This window comes from Rhinolophus sinicus, chromosome 5 (assembly GCF_057876585.1).
Source record: "Rhinolophus sinicus isolate RSI-liver-muscle chromosome 5, RSI-T2T, whole genome shotgun sequence".
Classification (NCBI taxonomy): domain Eukaryota; kingdom Metazoa; phylum Chordata; class Mammalia; order Chiroptera; family Rhinolophidae; genus Rhinolophus; species Rhinolophus sinicus.
In genome coordinates this window covers 98,024,207-98,048,459 of record NC_142505.1, presented here as the reverse complement: position 1 = coordinate 98,048,459, position 24,253 = coordinate 98,024,207, and the positions used below count along the sequence as shown (strand labels likewise).

Below are 24,253 nucleotides of genomic sequence, written 5' to 3'. Positions count from 1 at the left end.
GTCTGATCTAATTAATGCTCATAACATTTTCATGATATAGCCTTAATCGTTATCCTCATTTGACAAATGAGAAAATCAAATCAAGATTTTATGAAAATTAAATGAGAAGGATTTAAACTCAGGCTATTTGACTGCATGTGAATTTGTGTACATTGCTCACTGGGATGAGTGCATCCAAAATCTACCACATGTTTCTCACAGCTGTTGTATCACTTAACAAGTGTGGTATGAGAGTTCATGATTCTCCACATCCTTGTCCACAGTTGATATCCTCAGACATTTTAATTTTTGCAAATTTGATAATTTTATTTTCATTTCCGTAAATCTTAGTAAAGTGAATACCCACCCAGAAGTGGAATTGCTGGATTGTATGTTAGTTCTGTTCTTAATTTTTTGAGGAATCTCTGTACTCTTTTCTGTAGTGTGTGCACCATTTTATATTCCCAACTACAGGGTATGAAGGTTCCCTTTTCTCCACATCCTTGCCAACACTTGTTTTGTTTTTTTTTCTTTTTGATAGTAGCCATTCTGACAGGTGTGAGGTGGTATCTCATCGTGGTTTTGATTTGTGTTTCCCCAATGACTTGTGACATAGAGAATCTTTTCAGCATTTTGTAGATAATAGTTTCATGTCTTTTTGTATTTATTTATGCTGACATCTTCTTGTCTATCTTTTTCTTAGGTTTTAAGATGATTTTATTAACTTCAATATTCAGTAGACTGACTGAGAGAAGAGTGTAAAATGGTGGTTACCAGAGACCGGAGGGTGGAGAAACTGGGGAGATGTGGGTGGAAGGGTAAGATCTGGCAACAAAAAGATGAATAAGTTCTAGAGATCTAGTACACAGAATAGTGATTATAGTCAACAATACTGAATTATATCCTGCAAAGTTGCTGGGAGTCTAGATCTTCAATGTTCTCACCACAAAAAAAATGATAATTATGTGACATTATAGAGGTGCTAACTATGATGGGAATCATCTTACAATATGTAAATATAGCAAATCAACCATTGTATACCTTATTAAACTTGCACAACATTATGTCAATTATGTCTCAATAACTGTAAAAAGATAGAGCAAGAGAGGAGAGGAGGAGAGGCAAAGAGAGGAAAAGGACATGTTTCCTGGAAGATTGATCGATTATATTCTTTCAGATTTGAAGTGTTCATTTGAATTGCAACACGATGCCAAAACTGCCCTTTCAGTCGTATTTCCTTAGTCAAGAGTAAGCTTCAGTTGTGAAAATAGATCATTCTTTTTCCCCCTTTGAGGTCAACTTGTTACAGACAGCACAGCCTGGTACTGTGTTTATACTGAAATGGATTTTTGAGCTGCGCAGGAGCAGAGGTGGTAATAACATGGTATGATTACATTTAATTTATATTTCAGTTCTAACCCTCTTGAGCCCTGGCTCTGCTTTCTCATTTTCCTTTTCTGTGACAGTGGTGCATAGGATGATGACTATGGATTTTCATCAGTAACTCCCAAATCCCTACTTGCATCAATATGCACAACAACCTTCTCTGTAGAACATTTTCTTTTTGTTTTGCTTTAGAAATTTGGAGATTTTCTATTTCCCTCACTCATCTGTCTCTGTTCCAGAAGTATAAAATTGTCTGAAATTTGGGCTGCCATGATACTAATTTAACAAATAAAATTATTTAATTATTTTAAATCAGAATATATCAAAACTTATTAACATCCATCTCTTCCAGTTGATCGCTATCAAATTTGATGTGCAGGGGAAATTATTTTTATTTTCTCAGAAATGGGTGAAGAGTAAAGAACATTGTTGTTTGTTATAGTTGTAGAAAAGAAGGAAGCGGAATTCTGAGCTTTGCAAAAGCCTCCATCGTTAACAAACCTCAATTTTTAGGTCATTTATCACTCTTACATATCCACCTACTAAGGTTTTCTGCCATTCTGCATTTTAACCAATGCCTGCAAGTTTGCAACACTTTTTCTACATCTTCTTTTTTCTTCTCGGATGAAGATTCTCTTTCAAATAAAATGATGCATTCTCCCTATGAACAAGTATTTACTTACTTTTAATTAGGCACCAAAACTGTAAAATTGGGGGATTAAAAGTTATTATAAATGATGTGAAAAATGAAGAACAAGTTGAAATTTTGAGATCCTGTGATATATACAATGTACACAAATGTCAAAATGTACTAAGTACCTTAGAAGCCAGAGCGTTCTGTATGTAAATCATATAGATATTTGGTGAGCTCCTGCTTTGTTTCTGGAAATACACTGCCTGCTATGATACAGCATAAATCTCCCCTATAAATAAAGATAGAGTATCACCTTGCTTGCTTTCGTTCTATAGGATTGATATCTTTTGAACCAATTTTCTTCTCTCTGTCCCTCCTACCACTTCCTGTGTACAAATCTCTATCCATCACCTCACACCTGTATGCCTGCAGGCCTCCGGGATAGTCCACCCTTAATCCGTTCTTCCCCTGCTTCTCCTTGAATACAGACCTGCTCTTGTCATTCTCCTGTGTTACCTATTATCAGTGTGAGTCCATTGCCCTCATTTTGGCATTCAAATTTCCATCTTGATGTAGTGGGCATCGCTTGAGCCTATTGCTCTTTATCCCTTGTAGCTCCTTATACCAATATAGCACCCCCTGTGCATATTTGTTTTGGGGGAAACTACCCCTCTCATTTCATAGTGTTCTATTTGCACCATCAATTGTAGAGTCTCTTCAAGGAATGATTACATGACCCAAGCTAGACCAATCAAACTCTTCCAAGAGTTGAATCCAGAGCAGAGTGACAAAAGAGGTCTAAGGTGGTTGGAGCTGCGTCAGTGCAATGACTATACTCTAGAGAAAATGCCAGACATTCCTGCTACTGAGTTTCTTTTAGCTCCTACCGATAGATTTCTTGTGATCTGGTTATATAGCTTCTCTATCAATTAAGTGGTTCAATCAGTTCAGTACGTTTCTTTATTTTCTAAAAAGTCACCCATACTGGCTTTTGATTGCTTTTATGGACATTTATTAATAGACCCCTTCATAGATCTTCAAACTCATCTCCACTTTTCCTCTTAGACTTAATTCTCTGCCCTTCATTAATTCACCAGTCCATTGTTCCTCATTGTTCTCACAGTATGTCCCCGTTGTTTCTTATCTGGCTCCTGATACTTGCTCCTCATGTCCCCTTTCCATGAAAACCCCATTCCTCTTATCTGTACTTCTCTAATTCCTGCGTATTCTCTAAAACTCAACCTACATTTTCTCTAGAAGGACTTCTTTATATCCCAGATGCTTCTACTGTGTGCTCCCTTTGTCACGCTTTTCAGTTGTTGCTTATCTGCTGTGAAAGAAGCTCTGTAAGTGTAGAGTCCCTGTCTATAATATTAATATTTTATTCATAGTGCACAGCTCAGTCCCTAGTACATATAAACAAATTTAGCAGATATTTGTTCAACAATGAGTGAATTAGTGAGCAGAAGAAAAACTCACTTTCTGCAAGATATTGTATAATCATGCTCCAAATTGAATATAATCATGGTCCAGGCAGTGAGTCTTCTGGCTGCTTAAAAAAAAAAGGTAGGGAAGGATGCAGGAGGACATGGGGCCTTATTGAGTCCATGAAGACAGATGGGATCCAAGGAGTTGCTGAAAACGAGGATGACATTTTGGGTCCAGTGTCGCAAACTTTGTCGTGTCATCTGCAGCTTTTTTCCTGGGGCAGCATTTCATCACTGTATAGAAGTGTTGACAAGTAAGTTTTCTCTCATGTCAACTTTGATTTTTGGTGGGATAATGATGCCTGATGTAGGCTTGACATAACTAAGTACGGTGATTAATTAGCAACGTGTACTTTGGAAAAGGAATGAGGGAGTGCGAACTGAAGTGATAGGTATTTTCCATTCATAGGCTGATGTAATCTGTCACCCTGTAGTTGACTTTCTGAATTAAATGATTCCAGGAATTTCCCAGGGAGATGTAGAAAATGCCCATTGGACTGAGAAATCTGTTGAGGGCACATATAAAATTATAGACATCTAAAATCATTAAGATGTGTCAGACACATCTATTTACTTTACAGATTTGTAAGTCAAGGGCTGGAGAGGATAAGAGGGCTTACCCAGAATGCCCACCAATTCGTCAGCAAGAATATTATTTTTTTCTATTTCCTCGTCTGGAGTTTTTAGGTTACATAATCAAATTTAAATTTTCTTTTGAAATCAAAGACTCTGAATTAATACACGTCACTTTTTAGTTGTGAATACTTGCCTAATTTATTGTAGCCCCTCCATTTTTAAATAAGTAAAGCTTACTTTATAATTAGATCACACCATAGTGTGTGTGTGTGTGTGTGTGTATATATATATATATATATAGTTATTATATATAGTTATTCCATATATATAGTTATTAGCCAATCTGGGCACATAGTTATAAATTACTAAGTGCTTGCTGATATTTCTGTTGTGGTATTTTAGTTTAAGCATAAAATTAAGTGACTTCCAAATTCCTTGAAAAAACTTTGTGTCAGTTTTCACGTCTTGTTAAAATCAGTTCTGTTTAAGGGAATAGGACCACATGTTATAAAGGGTTACCTGTGCCATTGTGACTTCCTCACCAAACCTTTCCCTCCACTTCAAACACTACAGGGATAAAGACAGTCCAGAAAATTGTGAGTAACACTTGGATCATGGAAAAAAGTGGAGAGGAGAACTGGGGGGCAGAAAGAAGTCTAAAGAGGGGGAACCATGGAACAGATACCAAATGATCATGCATGATATATATATTTTTATTTTTTATCTGTTTTCAGGTGTACAAAACAATGTACTAGTTAGACATTTACACCCCTCACAAAGTGATCACCCACCTCCCCCAAACTGCTACCCCTCTGACATCGTATATCGCTGTTACAGTCCCACTGACTCTATTCCTTATGCTGTACTCCACATTCTGTGACCATATAGATATTATAGGTGCCGTTCATTGTTATTCAGCTTCAGCCTCCGGTGTACAGTGCAGTGGGCAGGCTATGCGTGATATTTTAAACAAGGTTTTTTCTAATTCATCTCTTTTGTAATCATGTTCCATTTCCAAGGTTAAGGTTTATTTTTCTCAACATAAATTTTATGGGTTATTACATTTTATTTACACGAGCACAGGTGGTAACAGCCATAGGCATGACTTTGGAACTTTGCCCACACTCCGAAGTCAAAGGTACTGTTATCAATAAAATAATTAGTGGTAAGTGAAGCTACCAAATACAGTCCTTGTCATAGACGAGACACTGACTTAATTGCTTGCTTACGTTATCTTAATCATCATAGTAATTCTAGAAGAAAAATGGTCCCCATTTTATGGATAAGGAAAAGGAGGATTGCAACAGTTAACTTGTCCAGAGTCACATCGGTAACAACCAAGTATAAAAATATAAAACCTCAGTCTCCAAAGTCCAGGCCTCTAACCATTTCAACAGACTGCTCACCTCCCTCCTCTGCTTTCTCCTCATGATTTTCACACGTGAGGTGACGTCCCCCACCACCCCACTCCAATCAGTGTTGAACAAAAGCAGATCCTTGGAGCACCCTCTATTCCCACTTCCTGTCCTGGCCGGACAGAGGTGTGCTCCCGGGACACCGTTTGGCTGGGCCACTCTGGACTAGCCGTGATCCTTCGCTCCTGCTGTTCCTTCTGCCCAGGAGCTCCTTCCTCCGTCTTGTCAGCTCATTACTTCTGTGTCTTGGGAACATTACCTGAACTCCCAGTCACGAATCAAATAAGCTCCTCAACCCCACAGTCCCCAAGGCTGCTCATTCCACTGTGGACTTACCTTAATCACATTACGTGTGACATAGTATTCAAACTGTTGGTTAACTTGCCACTTTCTTCAACAGATAATGAAATGAAAATAGGGACTCAGCTTTATTCTGTGTCTGTCCCTAATGCCCAGTGCAGCAAATAGAACCTGATAAATACTCCAAAAAAGCATTGCATGATTGAATAATAATAATAATAATAATAATAATAATAATAGTAATGATAATATAATTCCTGAATAATTCTCTGTGCTACACATTGTGCTTAGTTCTCCCATGCATTACCTCTTTCAGTTTTTCCAGCCGATCTAGATGCTAAATAATATTCTTTACACTCTACATCTTCCAGGAAAATAAGACCTAGGGAGGATATGGGATTTATCCTGTTTACACGGATAGTTAGTACCAGGGGAAATTTGAATTTTGGTCTCTCTAAAGCAGAATCCGTGTTCACAAACACTGCACTTTATTAGATCCCTTAATGAATGGAAATAACGCAAACATCAAGACACATGATGTAAGAACATGATCTTACAATGTACTCTTTCTCTATTGCTCTCCCATTTAAAAATAAAATGGTTTAAAGAGCCCATTTGCTCATCATTCTCACAATATGCCCCTGTTGTTGTTTCTAAATTGGTCCCTTTGTCCTGTGTTCTCCCTCTCATGATGCTCCTTTCTTTCCAGGCTGCTTATTCACACCTTACCTGTCCATTCGGGGTAGCTGAAATAATGCCCGTCCCTGATTTCCTGAGCTCAGACCGACACCTCTGAACTCAGTGCATTTTGTCCCTGCTGTTCACCCTTTTTCTTGTGTTTTTAGTGAAATTCTGTTGAGGTTAAGAGCGGTCTATAGAGTCAGTCAGAGCTGAGTTTGTAGGTGACTCAAAAACACACTAGCCTTGCTGTTAGGTCAGTGTTGATTTTACATGTTGGAGGCATCCATGGTGAGTTGCTTGGCCAGGAAGAATCTCAGGATCCACGGATGGGTGTGGGAGTGGGCAGACAGGGCCTGAGGCTGTGGAGTCTAGGCAAGGCCTGGGGAAGCTGGGTTGCTGGGAAGAGAATGAGGAGAATGAAAAAGACAACCCTGCCATTAAGTGGGAGGAAGTAAGAATTAGAAATGGATCTAAAACAGCAAAGCTCAGCCATAGAGGTTGGGGGAGACTTCGGGCCCCAAAGCAAATATTCACAAAGAAGTGAAGTTTTGGTCCATGGATTTGATGAAACCCATGCAGGAGACAGTCCTCCCCGGGGCAGGGAGAGTTGAGCACCACACATTCTGTTTGTAATAACTGTGGAAGTCTTTGTCCTTGTGGCTGTCTCTGCCCTTCTCTGCTTCTGACAAACAGGCTCTTTTTGTTGTTGTTGTTTGCTTTATTATTTTTTCCCCCTTGGGTTTGTATTTTAGTCTCATGGCCAAAAAAGACCTGTCCTTAAAAGCAGGTCCTCTTTGCTCCTGAGGACATTTGTATCGAAAGAAGATGAGCCAAAGGGAACAGGTGGATGAGGAATATTTACTTGCTTCTCCTGTGTTATTCTAGGATGCCCGATCTCCATGCCACCTGCATCATTTAGCAGTCCTGATTCAGGAGCACAGGGCCTGGCAGTGTAGAAAGCTGCTCCCTGGTGCCGCCTGGACTGCCGTGGGCTGCTGGCAGCCCTGTGGTCTCCAGGCAATCTGTCATTTCTGCTTTGTCCCAATACCCTTTGCCAATAACAAAAGCAAACAGGTACCTGAAAGCCAGGGATGCCAATATAGAGAATTTGCCCTTTATTTAAAATAAAAAACACAGGTGTCATTAGCACCACAAGAAGTCTTTAGCTCCTGAGCCGGTTCATTTAGAACCAAGGTCACCTATGGGCATGTTATAATTTTAGGCCCCCAAATATGGGGTCACCATCTTTGCTATGCTTTTTTACTCTCTCGACCATATTCTGCAGACAGGAGGAAATATTTGGGGAGGTAATAACTGTGTGTGTGTGTTACTCTGTGTAGCAAAAGAGAGAGAGATACAAACAGACTCCTATATAATGCATACATACATACATAAATGTTATTTCCCCAAATATAAGAGAAAGAGTTAACTAATCAGATACAGAAGAAGGCACTGCACCAAAAGTGTAACATCTCAGCTTCCATTGAGATGGCGTGCAGTACTTTAGACTAGGAACCTCCAAATGCCTACAGAATTGGCACTTGATTATCAGTTATTGCGGCCGGGCCTGTGTTCTGGGTACTGGGGACAGCACAATAGAGGGTGGTAGGATTATGAAGAATTGGAAGGTTCATGCCCAAACTGGAAGGATCAGCAGCCTTGCCTTCAGTTCCCTGTGACCTTGCAGGATGCAGGTCCATTGTTGCCAGATTTTCGTATCTCCATAAAACTGGAAAAAATATATGAGCAAACAAGCCTTCAAATTAAAAACAAAAATGTGGAGGTCTAATTCTCCCATCCCAGCCTCAGCTTCAGCTTCGTCTATTATTCATTATTCAGTTGTCCCTTTCTCATTGCTGGTTGCTAGTCTTTCTTTATATATTCAGGTTACACCCTGGGCGATGGCCTCATTTCTTAGACGAGGTCACTAAAGCACAGAGATGTGAATTACCCGGTTTGCACAGTTTATGGCACAGATTGTATCTGAAGTGTGATTTCAACTTTGCAGGCAATGCTATTTCCAAGATGCCTTAGTCACAAGTTTCTATCGAAACAATGCATCGATATCAATGTTACTAAAACAACTGAAAGTTTATTGCTGATATTGGATTAGGGAGAAGCTAGAGAAGATCTTTTATTGAGTCAACAAATTTCATATAATTGCACTTCCCATGCAAATAGTGGCCTGAATTATATTTACCAATCATGGATTTTTGGAAGTTATTTTGTTGACTTTAAGAATAGTGTGATGTTATCAATAAGCAATATTTTCTAATAAATAACATTAGGGTATTACTAAATCCTCACCTCTATCCACTGAAAGCACAAAGAAGGATTTCCAGTCAAAACCCAGGTTTTATCTCATTTATTTAGGATCATTTATTTGAACAGTATATCCTTGTCAAGTCATACTGAGGTTTGTGATTAGCTCATGCATTCTGTCAAAATTAAGAGTTGCTATGCTAGCAATATTCTTAACATGAAAAATAATTACTTAAACTACACTTGTTAGAATATAAATATCCTCATCAGTGAAACTGCTAGCCCATTTTCCTTGTGAAAGATCAATTTACTGGAACAAGGCAGGATGGACAGAAAAAATAATTTATTCTTTTCTTTTAGAAAAAGGGATGGTTTTGGGGAAGCATTTGAAACACACTTTGCAGATAGTTAAGTCTCATGTAAGTATATGAGATAATACATGAAAATGATACAGTGTAATCCCTGGCACTAAGAAAGCAGTACATTATTTAGACTTATTAATCAGTGATTTTTATCCCTGTTATATTGTACAATGGTTTATTTCCTATGAAAAACTGTATTTGGGATTCATGGACTATACCGATAGGATTAAATATCAAGATTTAACTTTTCCCTGGGGCACTGGCCAAAATTTGTTAAGGAGACAAAGTCCCTTTTCTTTTGGCCACTTACCATTTTACTCTTAACTTTTGAATAATCCCTAACTCAAGAAAATATTTGTTGAATCAAAAATGTTCCTGAGAATACTGCTTTAATGAGTACTACCTAAGGCTTGAATTTGAAAACAGCTTTGGTGTATTACTTATGTTTCTTTCTTTCGATTGTTGGAGTGCCCATTGAAGGGAAAGAGCTGAATGCATGTGGACAACTGACATCCAGATATGTGGGTTCAGAGCTCAAGGTCAATTCCCCAACTCCCCGGTGGTAGTCTGTGCAGAAAAAGGAGTGTTGAGGATCACCAATATTAATGAAAACAATTTTAAATCTTTACCTTTTAGTACTTGAATAGCTTTCTTAAAGAGAAGTGCTCAAAAGTATTTTGAAGAGAACTTATTGTACCCCTCCCCATGAGATCATTGTGATGCCAGAAATCCAAATTCTATTCAACAATGTAATGTGGTTTCACATTGTTATTAACATCCAGCCACTGTTTCATTTTTATTTACACATTGGCCACTCTCTACAACTAGATCCGTTGAGCATAAATTACACTTCATCTCTCAGGATTATAAAAATTTCGTACATTATAACATCCAGAGACATTTCCCTGCTCTTACATCAGTTGAAAACTAAAGCTAATGGGCAAAGTAGAGCTAGCTACATACAGCAGGAGCAAATATTACTGCTTGACCTACGGATAACTTCGGTAATGCAGAGAGGAGCGGATAGTCTCATTTATAATGTCAAAAATTGAGTTTCCTCTTTAAAGGAAAGAGCAATTGAATTTTTAAAAAATATTTGAGTTTTATTATGTAAGAAAAAACAAACCCTCTGTTTTAACAGGTTCATTGAATTTTATTTATTTTACTTGCACTTTTCCATTTGTGGATGGAATTTATTGTAGTGACTGTTTTTATACTGAATGAGATAAAATCTTCAAGATGTGTTATATAAAACTTTGAATCTTTTGTCATTGTGAGTAAAATATATATACTCTCCCTAGCCAAGCTATACTTTATTGTCTAAATCCTCAGTCTTCCCTCCTTTCTCACCTCTATGTATTGTTATTTTAGTTTCTGAAAGAAAACCAATGAATCAATAAACATAAGCTGTGGGTAGTGTTGATACAACATGCAAATGATAAAATAACATCTCAAATTTGCTTTTGAGCTCCTCTAGAAATTTTATCACTTCAGTTATTCTTATTTCCAAGTCCAGATGTTCCCTTTAGAATTACTTTTTAAATGATTTTTATCTCTTTATGGAGATTCTCTGTTTAATGCATTGTTGTCATAGTATTTTCTTTATTATTTGAATATACGTAGCTTATTTCATTCTTGCAATTATTATATAGCAATTCTTCCTTATCCACGTGGGATATTCCAAGACCCCCAGTAGGTGCCTAAATCCGCAAGTAGTATTGAACCCTGTATGTACTATGTTTTTTCCTGTGCAAACATACCTATGATAAAATTTAATTTATAAATTAGGCACAGTAAGAGATTAACAATAAGAATACAATAGAACAATTATAGCAATTTACTATAATAAAAGTTATGGGAATGTGGTCTCTTTCAGCAATCTAGCATAAATTTATTTTTCCTTTTTCAGTATTTTACAGATAAAAGAGTCATTTCTTACCATAGGTCTTAGCATATATATATATATATATATATATATATATATATATATACACATACATATATATACATATATATACATATATATATACATATATATACATATATACATATATATATATAATACACATATTCAATACACATATATATATTTTTTTCCTTATTGAGTTGAGAACTTTCACCTTTTCACTTAAAGGAAGCACTTTCCAGCTTCCCCTTAGCATATCCAGACTTCCAGCATTACTCTTCTTGTGCTTTGGGGCCATTTTGAAGTAAAATAAAGGTGACTTGAATGCAAGCACTGGGATGTTTGACAACCACTCTGATAACTGAGAGGACTGCTAAGTGACTAACAGGTGGGGAATGCAGCGTGAACACCTTGGACAAAGGGATGACACATCCCAGTCAGGTCGGAGTAGGACAGCATGCGATTTCAGAACAGCATGCGATTTCAGAACGGCACAGAATTTAAAACTTATGAGTTGTTTATTTCTGGAATTTTCCATTTACTGTTTTTAGACTGCAGTTGACTACAGGTAACTGAAAGTGTGGAAAGAGAAACCGTGAATTAGAGGAGGCTAGAGTACTGCTTTGAAGTCAGCCTACTGTGGATGCCATATTTTGCTCATCTTCCCGGTACTGTAGGTTATGTGTGGAACTTGTGCATGCTTTGCCCCAAATGAAGTAAGAATCCCCTAGTGGCGAAGGTGTCTGTTGACACAACTTGTCCTTCACTGGTGGTATTATTGCAGAAATGGAGCTGAAGAGATCATGAGTGCATTTCTAGTTTAAAACATTATGTATAAGCATTCGTATAAAAGTTTCCATTGTGTTTTTTGAACAAATATTCCTAACTTTATCGTATGGCTTTGGTTGATTTCTATTATCCTGAAACTATTGCTTTAGAAAACCTGTCAAGTTTTATTGCTTTTGGGGAGTGGATTTGCTCGGGTCCTTACTATGTCATTTTACAAAGTCCACATTAATTATTATTATTCCTCTTTCTTGAAATAATGAGGTTCAGAAGGAACTGCTCAATGGGCCAAGTCAATATGTGAAGTGATGTCTGACTCCCGTGGCCATGTTCTTTATGCTACAATGGCAGAATAACAAATATACTAAAGCATATCAAGGATACCAAAGTGCCCATGGTGAGCCATCCTCATCATCTCTAGCTTATTTAGGATGACACGAAATGACTATGCTTTTCATATTGTATGTAATATTTTGTAAGATTAGCAAATTTTCAAACAAAGCATAGATGGTTAATCAGGGAGATCCATTATATATATTTTAAAGATAAATTTAAAAAATACCAGTTTTGAAATCAATACAATTTTTTAAAAATCTGGCAACATCACTTACTTTCAGTGTTTTAGGCAAATCAACAGACCTATGTGAATGTCTTCTTTTATAACTACACTGCTATGGTAAGAATCAAAGAAAGTAATACTCGTGTGCATAATTATACTTTGATCGATTATGAGTGAGGAGATCATCCTTTCTATAATATGTGCCACATATTATACTGTATATTTTTTCCCCCGGAAATAAGACCTAGCCAGACAATCAGCTCTAATGCATCTTTTGGAGCAAAAATTAATATACGACCTGGTCTTGTTTTAGCATAAGACCAGGTCTTATATGACATAATATAAGACCTGGTCTTATATTAATTTTTGCTCCAAAAGATGCATTAGAGCTGATTGTCCGGCGAGGTCTTCCTTTCGGGGAAACATGATAGTTAGAGAAAGACAGTAAATTATCAACCAAAAACAAAAAGAACCTTAATATTTTACAACCCCATTGAAACTTTGACCTCCCTTTAGACCTTAAATGTTCTATTGAAAAATAGTGGGACTTTGAAAATGTGTATAATCAGCATTCTTTCAAATAAAGTTTTGAAGTTCGCTAACAATGAGGAGGACCACCTTCCCTTTCTTTGTGAAATAATGCTGACACCAAACATAATATAGTTGCTCAATTAATGATTTATCAAATGAATGTATGAATCTGTATTCTGAAAACAAATCACTAATCAATTGAATTAGCCAAATTAAGCTGGCTGATATATTATGTTTGACAAACAGTGTAGTTTCAAAATTGGAATTAAAAAGAATTTCAATATCAAGTGTTTTTTTGTTTATTTGTGTGGTTTGTTTTTTTGTTTTTTGTTTTTTTTGGCTAACATTGGAATATACAGCAATGCACAGCATCTTTCTACACATGACATCAAATAATTGTAGCTGAGCCTAAGGAGACTGTGCATATACTGTTTTCAGCAGTCCTCACTGCTTCCTTTAGTGTCATATTGGATCTAGTTGACACAGATACGTTATTTTCTGGTAATAGACCTTGTGACTCTGAGTTAACTTTTAATGTGATATTATCTTTGAATGAAAGGTCTGTCCCTTATCACCAGCAGCCATCCTCGATACTAAAGTGCCTGATAAATGTTGAATCATCCTTCAAAACCTAGCACAGCCAACACTTTCATGGGAACACGTCCCCATACCACTTCCCAAGTATAAATCGCCTATACCTTGGACATTTATTGGTTGTTGTACATCTTGTATAAAGTGTTGTGACTTTAGACTCACTTGAGTTCTCTATAAAATTATGAACTTTCCAGGAGCATACTGTCATCTTTATCTCTGTAATCTCAGTAGCTACCACAGAAGCTGAAGGATTCTGAGTTTCAAATGTTAGTGTTGAAATGGCTAACAACTCATAGGGCTAGAATTATATCCCAAGTCCAGGGCCACTTTATTTCCTCTTATATTTCAAGTTTCATCTTTGATGTTATTAGTTCCGACAGATTCAATTATCTAACATGAAGAGTGGCAAGGTTCCCGTTATGTGTCTCTTAGCATATTATACTTTTATCACAATATGTATATTATGTTTGCCTGATTCTCTGTCTTCTGTCCTGATCAGAACTGTGAATTCCTTAAGGAAAAGGACCCCAAAATATTTATATTTACATCCCTATCATCTAGCACATACTTAATGCAGGGTAGACACTCAGCAAATGTTAGTAGAATTTAGCTTAATAAACTAAATTAACATTTGGAGTTAATTTATTTGACTGCTTTTTGGCTATAATGTAATCAAGTCAGATATTTTTTCTTGTTGGTCACAGAGCTGGATAGATTTTAGAAAACTCCAACAGAAGGTCTTAATAAACAGGTATAATGAAATTCCAACAGATGGTCAACAGTAAAGCCAAGTCCACCCTTATTTTTCTTCCTTAGATAATTATTGAGTCTTGACATGGACGTAGTTTGACAGTCAAAATAATCATCATTCACTACATTCATTTTTATAAGAGCCAAGAAATCAATGAATGTGATGGTTTAGCTAGTTTATGTGGATGGTTGTATTTGGATTGAATAAGTCAAGTTAGTTGCAGAATTTTAAAATTAATGATTATGCCAAGTCCTGAATAACTAATTAGGAAAATGCATGTTTTATTTGTAGAACTGCAATTTATTTTCACCTGGCCACCATTGACACAAAAAAGATTTTGTCTCACGGGTCTTGTCTGTAGAAAATAGGTACAGTTTTATGCCTATCATTGAAATCATTTTTCTGTTGTCTTTCAAGTAACTATAAGTATTCTGTACTTTCATTTGACTTTGTGGTTGTAGAAACATCAAGGAATGTAAGAGCTCCAGGGGAGCTTTTAAATAAAACTATGATGCTCAGACTCCTCCCCCAAAACAATTAGACCAGAGTCTCTGTAGAGTAGATTAGAAAACAAATTTGCCGCATTAACTATAAATATGAACAAAATCTGTCATTTCAGCATTTTGATTTTGTTCTTTTAATGTTTTATATATTCTAAGTTGAAGTGCTACTTGGTAACACCAGATACCAGGTGTTGACTAATTCTTCTTCTTTTAAAGTTATAGTTTAGGATACTTTAAAATGATAGTCTAGGATCATACTATTGCTAAATCTTCAAGAATCTTCTGCGTAGCCTAGATTCCTGCTAGCACTTGGCACTTTCAGGTTGCTCCTGCTGGAAAATGTTTTAAAACAGGGCAATGGCAGATCTTATTGATAATATGAAAAAGAGAGTCAAACATTTCATCTTGTTATTGAATAATAGCTTTATTATTGTAATAGAATACAGTATGACATAAAATTAAGAGCTTTTGCTAAACTTTGTAAAGCAATACATGCACCTGCCATAAACAACCTCAATTCATGTTAGGTTTTATTGCCACTTCACTGCACTAAGGTGCAATAAACATTCAGTGTCATCTTTTAAAAAATATTCCTGGGAGTAAACAGGAACTGTCCTCTATAAGAGTGTGTTTCAAGGAAGACTTAACTAGTATTACATGGTTTAGCAAAGCACTGTAGAAAAGGTACATGGAATAATTTGTCTTTGATAAATTGTGCAATCAATTTATATAATAGAATACTATCCACATATACTAACAAACTAAGAAATGATAGAAATGCAGTCATTGCATAGCAGAAAGCAGACTAATAAATATTCACATCTAATGAGCAAAATACAGACCAAATGTTAGCCATGAGGACTCTGGAAGATAAAATGCTCTCAATAAACACGTTAGGTTAACGCCGAAAAATAACAAGATAAACAGCAACACGGAAGTTAGAGCCATATTTTATTTTATTTTCTATACATGATATCTACACAAGATACCAGAGGATGCAACATCCTCGGTTCAGCCTTTGTTGGCCTAGCTCATCGAATTTAGGCAGGACCAAATCAAACAATAAAGCGCATTTAAAAAGAAAACCGGAGTTTGTTTAGGAAAACACAGTGTATTTTCCTACATCATTGGATAGCAGCTTTTTGAGAAAATACATTGCTCTAAGCTTGGGTATGGATCCCAAGTGTCATATTTGGCAATTATGCTGATAGGTTTATGTTGTAGTATTTTAAATATGTCTAGACCATGACCTAGGAATTCTGGATGCTAATTTTAAATATCTCTGCAACTCTATCAGACAAAAGGAGACTTCAAAAATACCTTCTGCATAAATATTTATCTCTAAAACATCTGGGAAATAGTGGAACAGACTAAAATTTTCATAGGGAGCATTAATGGACCTCTTGCAGTTAAAGCCCTTACATAGTATACCTACAAATATATTGCTACAGTATAAATGAAATCTAATAATGTTACTCAATAAAAGCTATTCTGTACATTCCTTCATATATATTTTTTTTAAATTTAATGCTACATATGGTACAACACTTGTTGAAATAGTTGGTATCAGCAAAGATAGCAATAATATACAGTTGATTTTCTAGCTCCCACTAATGCTTTCCATGTTTTTTCTATATTACAAGAGCCTCAGATAGGGAAATGTGGCATAACTTGAGTACATAGAAACTGACTTGCTGCTGTCCATCGGACAACAGTTTAAAACTGTAAGCTTTCCCTGTGTTAGTGGACTTCATACGTGTATATCTTAAGTTCCATCTGATCCCTGCAAGCTGTTCTGGTCTTAAATGCAGGCTCTAATGGTATTTCCATAGCGCTTAACAACATTCTAACAGCTAAGAGCGGTGAGTCTTACACAATATTTTAAGAACACAACTTTAAAAAAAAGTAAAAAATGTACAATCTCATGCTGTATATTTACATGTATAATTTATATATTCTATTTTTACTAGTCATAAATTTCAATCTAAAGCTTTTAATGTACTGTTATATAAAATAATACATTCAACAATTCTAGAGCTTGCAAAATATTTTTGCCCTTCTAAAAACATCTTCATAATGAGAATCAAGTGATTATTGGACCTATGTGCTGTCTGGAAATAGACAGGGTGGGAAAGGGAATCTTTTTAAAATTATTATTTTTTTCTTTTTTAGTTTTTATTGAGTGTATATTTCTGTTAAAACGATTCCTCATCAAGACTGGTGATTAAAAACTCAGATGATTGCAAAATAGCCTATTTAAAGCATTTCTCTCCATTGGATTAAATGTGCTGTACAGTGAGGAACTGCCCCTTTGCCTATGCAATGTCCATGAAATTTAAAATAGTATTTAGCAACAAAATAACATATTAGGCATTTGTAAAAGGAGAAAGGATAGGGAACATTAGCTTTGGAAACAAAATGTTAAAGTTATACCTCAGTTTAAAAAACAAAACAAAATGTATGCACACCATTGTTTGTGTAATAAAGACATCAATTCTTTAAAATTTTTCTGCATTAAACATTTATAATTTATTTTAAACACCTTCACATAAAAATATTTTTGACATATACAGTATCTTCTTTCTTTTTCTTTTTTTAGAATATTTGGAAATATATATCTACAGATGACCTGGAGTAATTGTTGTTGTTTTTTTCTTCTACTTTTCCTCATATCTTTGGACCTACTTCATCCTCCTTCCCTCTCTTTCTCTTTCTGTCTCCTTCTGTTGGGATTTTGCGCTCTCTCTCTTTCTCTCTCTCTCCCAGAATCCTGTCTCTCAGCTGCATACTCTGCTCTGCTCTGGACTGCCAGTCAGGGGTCTGTTGTTCTTGTATGAATTATGGAAATAAGGAAACCTTCAAATTCTTTAAGACAGAGGCAATAAAGCAGATGGGAATTACTGCGTTGAGAACAGAAAGCAATTCCCAGTGCAGAGGACGGAACAACAGAATGCGAATAAAAGGATCTATTGATGTGGGGTGGGGGCTTTTAGTTGAGGCTCTCTGTTTAAATATGTAGCCCAGTACACCAAGTTAAAGATTCCAAATAGCAGCGGGAAGGCTATTCTTGATAGCCGGTCAATTTTGCTGACACTGTTAAAGGTTTTCTTGGGTTCTGGTGGTTTTGTTTCTGGCTTGACTTCTTTGGGTTCTATGGTTGCACTTTTAGCAATGGTGGCCAAGCCAGGGTCACCCCTGGCCAAATTAGGGGTGTAGCTGGTTGCTGTCGGAGCATAAGTGTTGTTTTTCTTAATAAGAGGATCCTTCACTTTCTTCGGCTGTAGGAGGAAAGAATAAAAGCATTTTGTTTAGTAAACGGTGAGAAGCAAGTTTATAAGTTGCTGGGCAACGTGACCTTTACTTTGGAAGCCACATCTGTGCTTTATTTAAAATCTAAGAAATGTCACCTATTCCTGTATTATTGGGATGCATTAAAAATGCAGACACCAATATCCAGTTATAAGATTAACAATTCGGGGGATCTAATGTGCAGCATGATGCTAACAGCTGATAATACTGTATCATATATTGGAATGTTACTAAGAGAATAGATTTTTAAAACTTTTTGTTATTTTTCACTTACAGTTGGCATTCAGTATTATTTTACATTAGTTACAGGTGTACAGCATAGTGGTTAGACATTTATATAATTTACAAAGTGATACCCCCGATAGGTCTAGTACCCACCTGGCACCATACATAGTTAATTACTATATTGTTTACTCTTTCCCCTGTGTTGTACTTTACATCCCTGTGACTGAGAATAGATCTTAAATGCTCTCACCACAAAAAGACATGGTAACTATGATGGGGTGGAGATGGTAGATAATGCTGTGAGGATAATCAATTCACAATACGTAAATGTATCGAATCACCCACATTGTATACTTTAAGCTTACCTGATGATATGTGTCAGTTACATCTGGATAAAGCTGGGACTATAGGTACAAAATACTTCCAAGGCTTTCCTATCCAAAGGTGGAGTCTATTTCCCCACCCATTGGATCTACAAATGGACGTGTGACTTTGGCAGTGATGCGGTTCCAGCTTAGGAGCCTGTCCTCCAGCAGCTTGGCAACCTCAGCCTTTACCCTCTGGAAACCAGCCACTGCCCAGGGAAGAAGCCTGACCTAGACTGTGGAGTGACAGAGACCATGTGCAGTGAGAGGCCCAGCCAGCATCAGGCCCCACACGTGAGAGGCCCTTGTGGATTTTCCCACCCTGGGGGAGCCTCTGTTTCACTGCAGCCACATGAGTGAGCCCAGGGTCGGCTCCTGGAAGTACCACCAGGCTCTTCCCAGCCCAAATGCGTGGTTGTTCTTTCAGGTCACTAACTTTGGGATGGTTAGTTTTGCAGCAATAAATTGCTGAGCCAATTATTATTTTCCTCTTCTCCCCCTGTTTCAGGTGGGCAAATGATAAAGCAGGGTTATTCAGGGTATCCTGAATCCAGTTCTTGCTCAGTGTTAGCTGCTCATCAATGTTATCTATGCGATAATTGATGACAGGCGTTACGTAGGGTTTCTGTCATGGAAACATTTCTAAAACATGGAGGGCCAGGTTCTGCTACATGTGGGCTGTGGTAGTGCATCCCATACAGAACCCTCTTTGCCTTTACTCCTGTAGATCATGGGGGTGTTCAACGGATTCATCTGTGGCTGAGGAGTAAACCTAAAAGAGCCTTTACTTGGCGGCATATTTTCTTTCAGATACATAAGTGGTACATCTTACCACTGATGTAACACTTTAGATGCTATTAAAGATGGTCAGTATTTCCAACACAAAGGATTCTCTCCCCTAGTACATTTGCGGAGTTGTGGGAGAAACACCGTTCATCTGATTTCTGTACTATAGAGCCGCTCAGGGTGTTTAACGTTCTGTTGCTCTCTGATAGTTTTCAGCATCATTCAAGTGCGTTGGACCACATTAATTGTATTTTCAGGGACTGTCACAGGAGGATAGCATTCTGTAGCCCAGGATTTGGGGACAGATACTGTAGACTGACTCCTCCTGGATTGTTCCTCTTCTCTATGTCTTTACAATCGCTGTGACTCTGACTTTGCCCTTCTTCCCACCATCCCATGGCACACTTGCATTCTGACATGTTTTTCCTTCAAATCTCAGAAGTAGAAACACCCTCCCCAACTGTGCTTTAAAATACACTCTAAAATAGGTTCTAATTGAGGAGAACAGTGGAATACTGACTTGGTAATTTTCTACAATGAAGAATTTTTCTGTGATTTCTCTGTGTTATGATCCTTAGAGCAAACTTGTATTTTGGAAAGAGAAAATGTTTCCTGCCCTTGGATTCACTGAAAATAGGAGGTAATGCCTTTTGCAAAATCAAGTAAATTGAGGCATTATAGTAATAAAATATATGACCAAAATTATTAGGCTCAAAAAGTAACCAAAAGTCTATGATTTTCAAGTTATAAAAATTATAGTGGTGTAAGTGTATTTGCTCGTATGTCAGTTTTGTTAAAAATCTTCTCAGATCAAGAGAATGTAGGAAAGCATATGTGAGTAGAAATGTTTACCTTTGTGTCTCTCCTTTATCTCCTTCACTGTACTCAGCACATCTGCCCACTCAACCAACCTCTCCTTAGCAGTAACAAAATTATCATAGCACTTAATCATTTATGCAGTAAGAAAAAAGAAGCCGTTACCCTCTTTCTGCAGTCTTCTTCCATTTCCCTAAGAACAAATATTGCATCTAATATGTTTAAAAAGAGCTATCAGTGCTATATCACACGGACTATTAAAGCATTTACCTTTTCTGGAACCACACTTTTGCCGTCCCATGCATACCCTCTCTTGGTGAAATAGTTTACGGTGGCAAACTCGATGAGAGCTGAGAACACAAATGCATAGCACACAGCGATGAACCAATCCATAGCCGTCGCATAAGCCACTTTAGGGAGGGAATTTCTTGCACTGATACTCAACGTGGTCATGGTAAGCACAGTTGTCACTCCTGGAAAGAAAGAAATTAAGTGAATTTTTAGATACATACTGTACCATTTCATCACTGAAGGTCAGCTCTCTTGCACAAAGGGAAACCAACAGTACAAATGGACAGAGTGTGTTTCCGTGTTCACCCCATGTTGGTTTGGCATGGATGAGTTGTAATTTAACCCCAGTGTAGTTTGCAGTTCCTGGTGTGGCAGTGCTGAGGGATCTCTTGGAGGGACAAACTGCTTTGCTATTAAGGAGGAGCTGTTGAAAAAATAGTAACTTTAAATGGGCATCTTGAACATAGTGCCCTGGGTAGAACAGAAAATACTATTCCCTCACTGCCCCCGACTCTTTGAAATAGAAAGCGTAGATCTTTGTTTCTCTATCCATAAGAAATCATTGTATCCTCAGCTCTGTTTAATATTCTAACTATGTGCCCTAAATGTATAAACCGGGAAACCAGTAGCTTCTTGATAATTGAAAATGGATAGATAATTGAATTATCTGAGGATAGTATTGTGTTACATTATGAACACTTCTGCTTTTATACTATTTCCCCCCTGATTCCAAAATAACTACTCTTTTGAATAAATTCCTGAAATAAGTTGAATGTAACTTGCATGAGGTTACGCATCTCAGAAGTGGCAAAACCAAAATTTGAGCGCAAGTCTGTCTGATTTAAATGTCTACAGTCTCTCCCTTTTTGTTAATGTTGCCTCATCTTCCCGGTTCTGTGAATCCATGCTAGTGATTAGAATTACATATATTCAAAACAGTTTTCAAGTCAGTTGTTTTTAGTTTATTTAGATAATTATATGAGTTGGTATATAAGTGATTATATCCATTAATGTTCATTTAACAAATTAATACTATCAACCTACTATATGAAAATGCACTGTACCAGTTAGACTATTTTAAGGTTCTTTTTAAGCCATTTGAAAATGTAGAAAAAGCAATTCACAGTAACCGAGTGAGGGTAGCACCGGATGCACAGTGTGGAAACAGTCCTGACCTCTTCCAGTGACTAGTCCTAACCTCGCCACTCATTAGCTCTATGGCCTGAGTAAGTCAGTTAACTTCTGGGGACCTCAGTCTTCCTGTTTGTAAATGGGATGATACCGGCTTCATTCTCTTGACTGTCTCTATCATTGTTGACACTTGAAAAGAAGAAATTTCTGCACAGCCATTCATAAGATTATTTGAGGATTAAATGTAATAATATGTAAAAACATTTTAAAGACATAAATTATTAGAATAGAACATACTGTCATCCCATCTGTCTAAAATTCATATCTATGATTCCCTCTTTTGATTAATGTTTAGACAGTAGGGTTACAGAGCTTGTAGGTGGCTAATTTTTCTAAGTTGCTTTAAACCATCCAACATTCCCTAGTTTTCTATGAATTTCAAGGTAGATCTTTGTAACTATATTAAAAAGTGATAGGATTAAGAAGAAACCTTGAGATTTTTATTTGATCATAGTTTTGATAGATGATCAAATGTGTAGAGAATAGATTTGCTTTGAACTTTGGTGGTGGTACAGAAAGTTCTGGGGCATTATTCATATTACATAACCAACAAATGGTGTAAAGAGTATTGCCTGGAAAACAACCCCCCAATTTTCATATCAATATTAACTTGAGCAAAGATCAAGGTAATTAAATGTCAGTATTTGGGGAACAGAGCAACCCAGTTTCACATCCCAGCTCTATAATTGCTGAGTGACCTTGGGAAAATTGCTTCACATTCCCGAGCTTCAGTTTTGTTTTTTTATAATTATTTTCTTGTAAATTAATTTCAGTAAGTCTAACTCATAGGGCTATTGTGAGTATTAAGCAAAATAAGGTAATGAAATGTTTAGTACTTAGTCTGATGTTTACTAAGGGCAAAGTTAATGATTACTATTATATTATTGACAACTTCAGTCCTTTTGGATAAATTGCTGTTACAGTGAATTCCATTTTTTTTTTGAATTTTAGTTTATGTCAGCAGCTGTCAGAAGTCATGTGGGAATATGTGTTCTTAAACCAAATGTATGCATACATTAAAAGCAGTTAAGAATAGCATCAAGAGGGGTGTGTGTGTGCGTGCGTGTACACGCGTGTGTGTTCTTATCCTTGCTATAGGGAAAAGGAACAAAAGTGAATTGAGCATCTATTAAGTTCCAGGTACTGATCCTGACAATTTACATACTTTATTTTTCTCTTTTATTTTAAAAGATGAAGGTCTTTTAAACAACATAATTTTACTTTAATTGTACTCTTCTCTTGTATGCAACTGAAGCTTAAAAAATGAAAATTGAACCTAAAACTTGGATCTGTCTGGCAGCAAAATTTCACAACCACATTGTCTCCAAATGAGAGCACTGAAGGTCCGGAACGTGATGTTTTAGGACACAAAACAGGCTTCAGCTTTGTTTCATTCTGAATGCCTTTTAGTAAACTGTTATAAAGTACAACATTTTTTATTTTTGTATTTCTTTAAATACCCATGACCCTCTCAGGCGTCTCAGGCAGCTCAGAAGAATATGCTGAGTTCAGACTAAAAAGAATAGAAACATATGTACTAAATAAATGTTAAAAGGCTAAAAGTTCTTGTAAAATTGTATTTGTGATTTTATTGAACTTAAAACATTAGAAATATATAACTTGATAGACAGACTTGCCACAGCTGAGTTTACAGATTTGCAGTTATGTTCACCAAAAGGGCAGGAGTTGCCTGATATATTATGTTGCTGAAAATGTTAAAAGCGATTTTTTTTTTTCTAAAACATTCCAAAATGCTTTAGAGAATTTCCAAAAATAAAGGGTCAGATTCATTGGGGTGAGAGTGCAGAAAGTGAGCATTAAAACAATAATGACAACAGCAATAAACCTTTTTCACTAGAGCGGTAGGCTCATTCTACATAAAACAAACATCTTCTGTGTTTTAATATTTTTAAATTTCTAGTGAATAAAGGTTCCAGACGACATATACACACAGAAGTGAGTATCTTGATAAGAGTTCAATCTTCAGTTCTAATAAGTGGCGTCAATGCTAGTTAATATTGACACACAGTAATAAGGAAAATAAAAGAGTTTGAAGTGAACTACTCTTTTGCTCTGCAGTTGGCCTCAATCTGGATCTTATTGTCAGAGCAAAGATTTGATGATGTTCAACCTGGAAGCAACTTGCTATGTTCAGGAAAAAATAATCTTTCTGGGTACTTTTAGCAGAGCCTTGCTTTTTTCTCCTGTGATAACTGATTTTTCATACCTTGCATATTATTGAAGGATGATGTCATAGGGATCTTTGTACATGAATAATCTTCAGTTTAGATTATAAACTTCTTTAGGCTTTGATTCTGTAGTAAAAGCTCTTAAATGTAGTCTGTGACTAGTTGATATTTTTGGAATGAACCTTGATAATTGCATGTTTCACCAATGAATATGTGGTTGTTATGTCTAAGGGAATGATGTTGCCCAGAACAGCCCCATTCCGTGTCTTGACCTTGCAGCTGGAGGGCATGTTGGAGGTGGTGCAGCATGGTCATTAAGGGGACAGACTCTAGAGCTTGGAGTCTGGATGTTACTCTAGACTCCTTCAC

General features: G+C 36.6%; 1 protein-coding gene across 1 annotated transcript in view; it reads right to left on the bottom strand.

Moving 5' to 3' along the window:
* Positions 1-15,646: 15,646 nt before the first annotated feature.
* Positions 15,647-24,253, bottom strand: part of GABRA1 (gamma-aminobutyric acid type A receptor subunit alpha1) — a 53,173-nt gene continuing 44,566 nt past the window's right edge. The window contains exons 9-10 of the mRNA XM_019740787.3: positions 20,484-20,686; positions 15,647-17,990 (exon numbers count right to left, since the gene is read on the bottom strand). Of these exons, the coding sequence (XP_019596346.1) occupies positions 17,679-17,990; positions 20,484-20,686 (515 nt within the window). The 3' untranslated portion in view covers positions 15,647-17,678. The remainder of the gene's footprint in view (positions 17,991-20,483; positions 20,687-24,253) is intronic.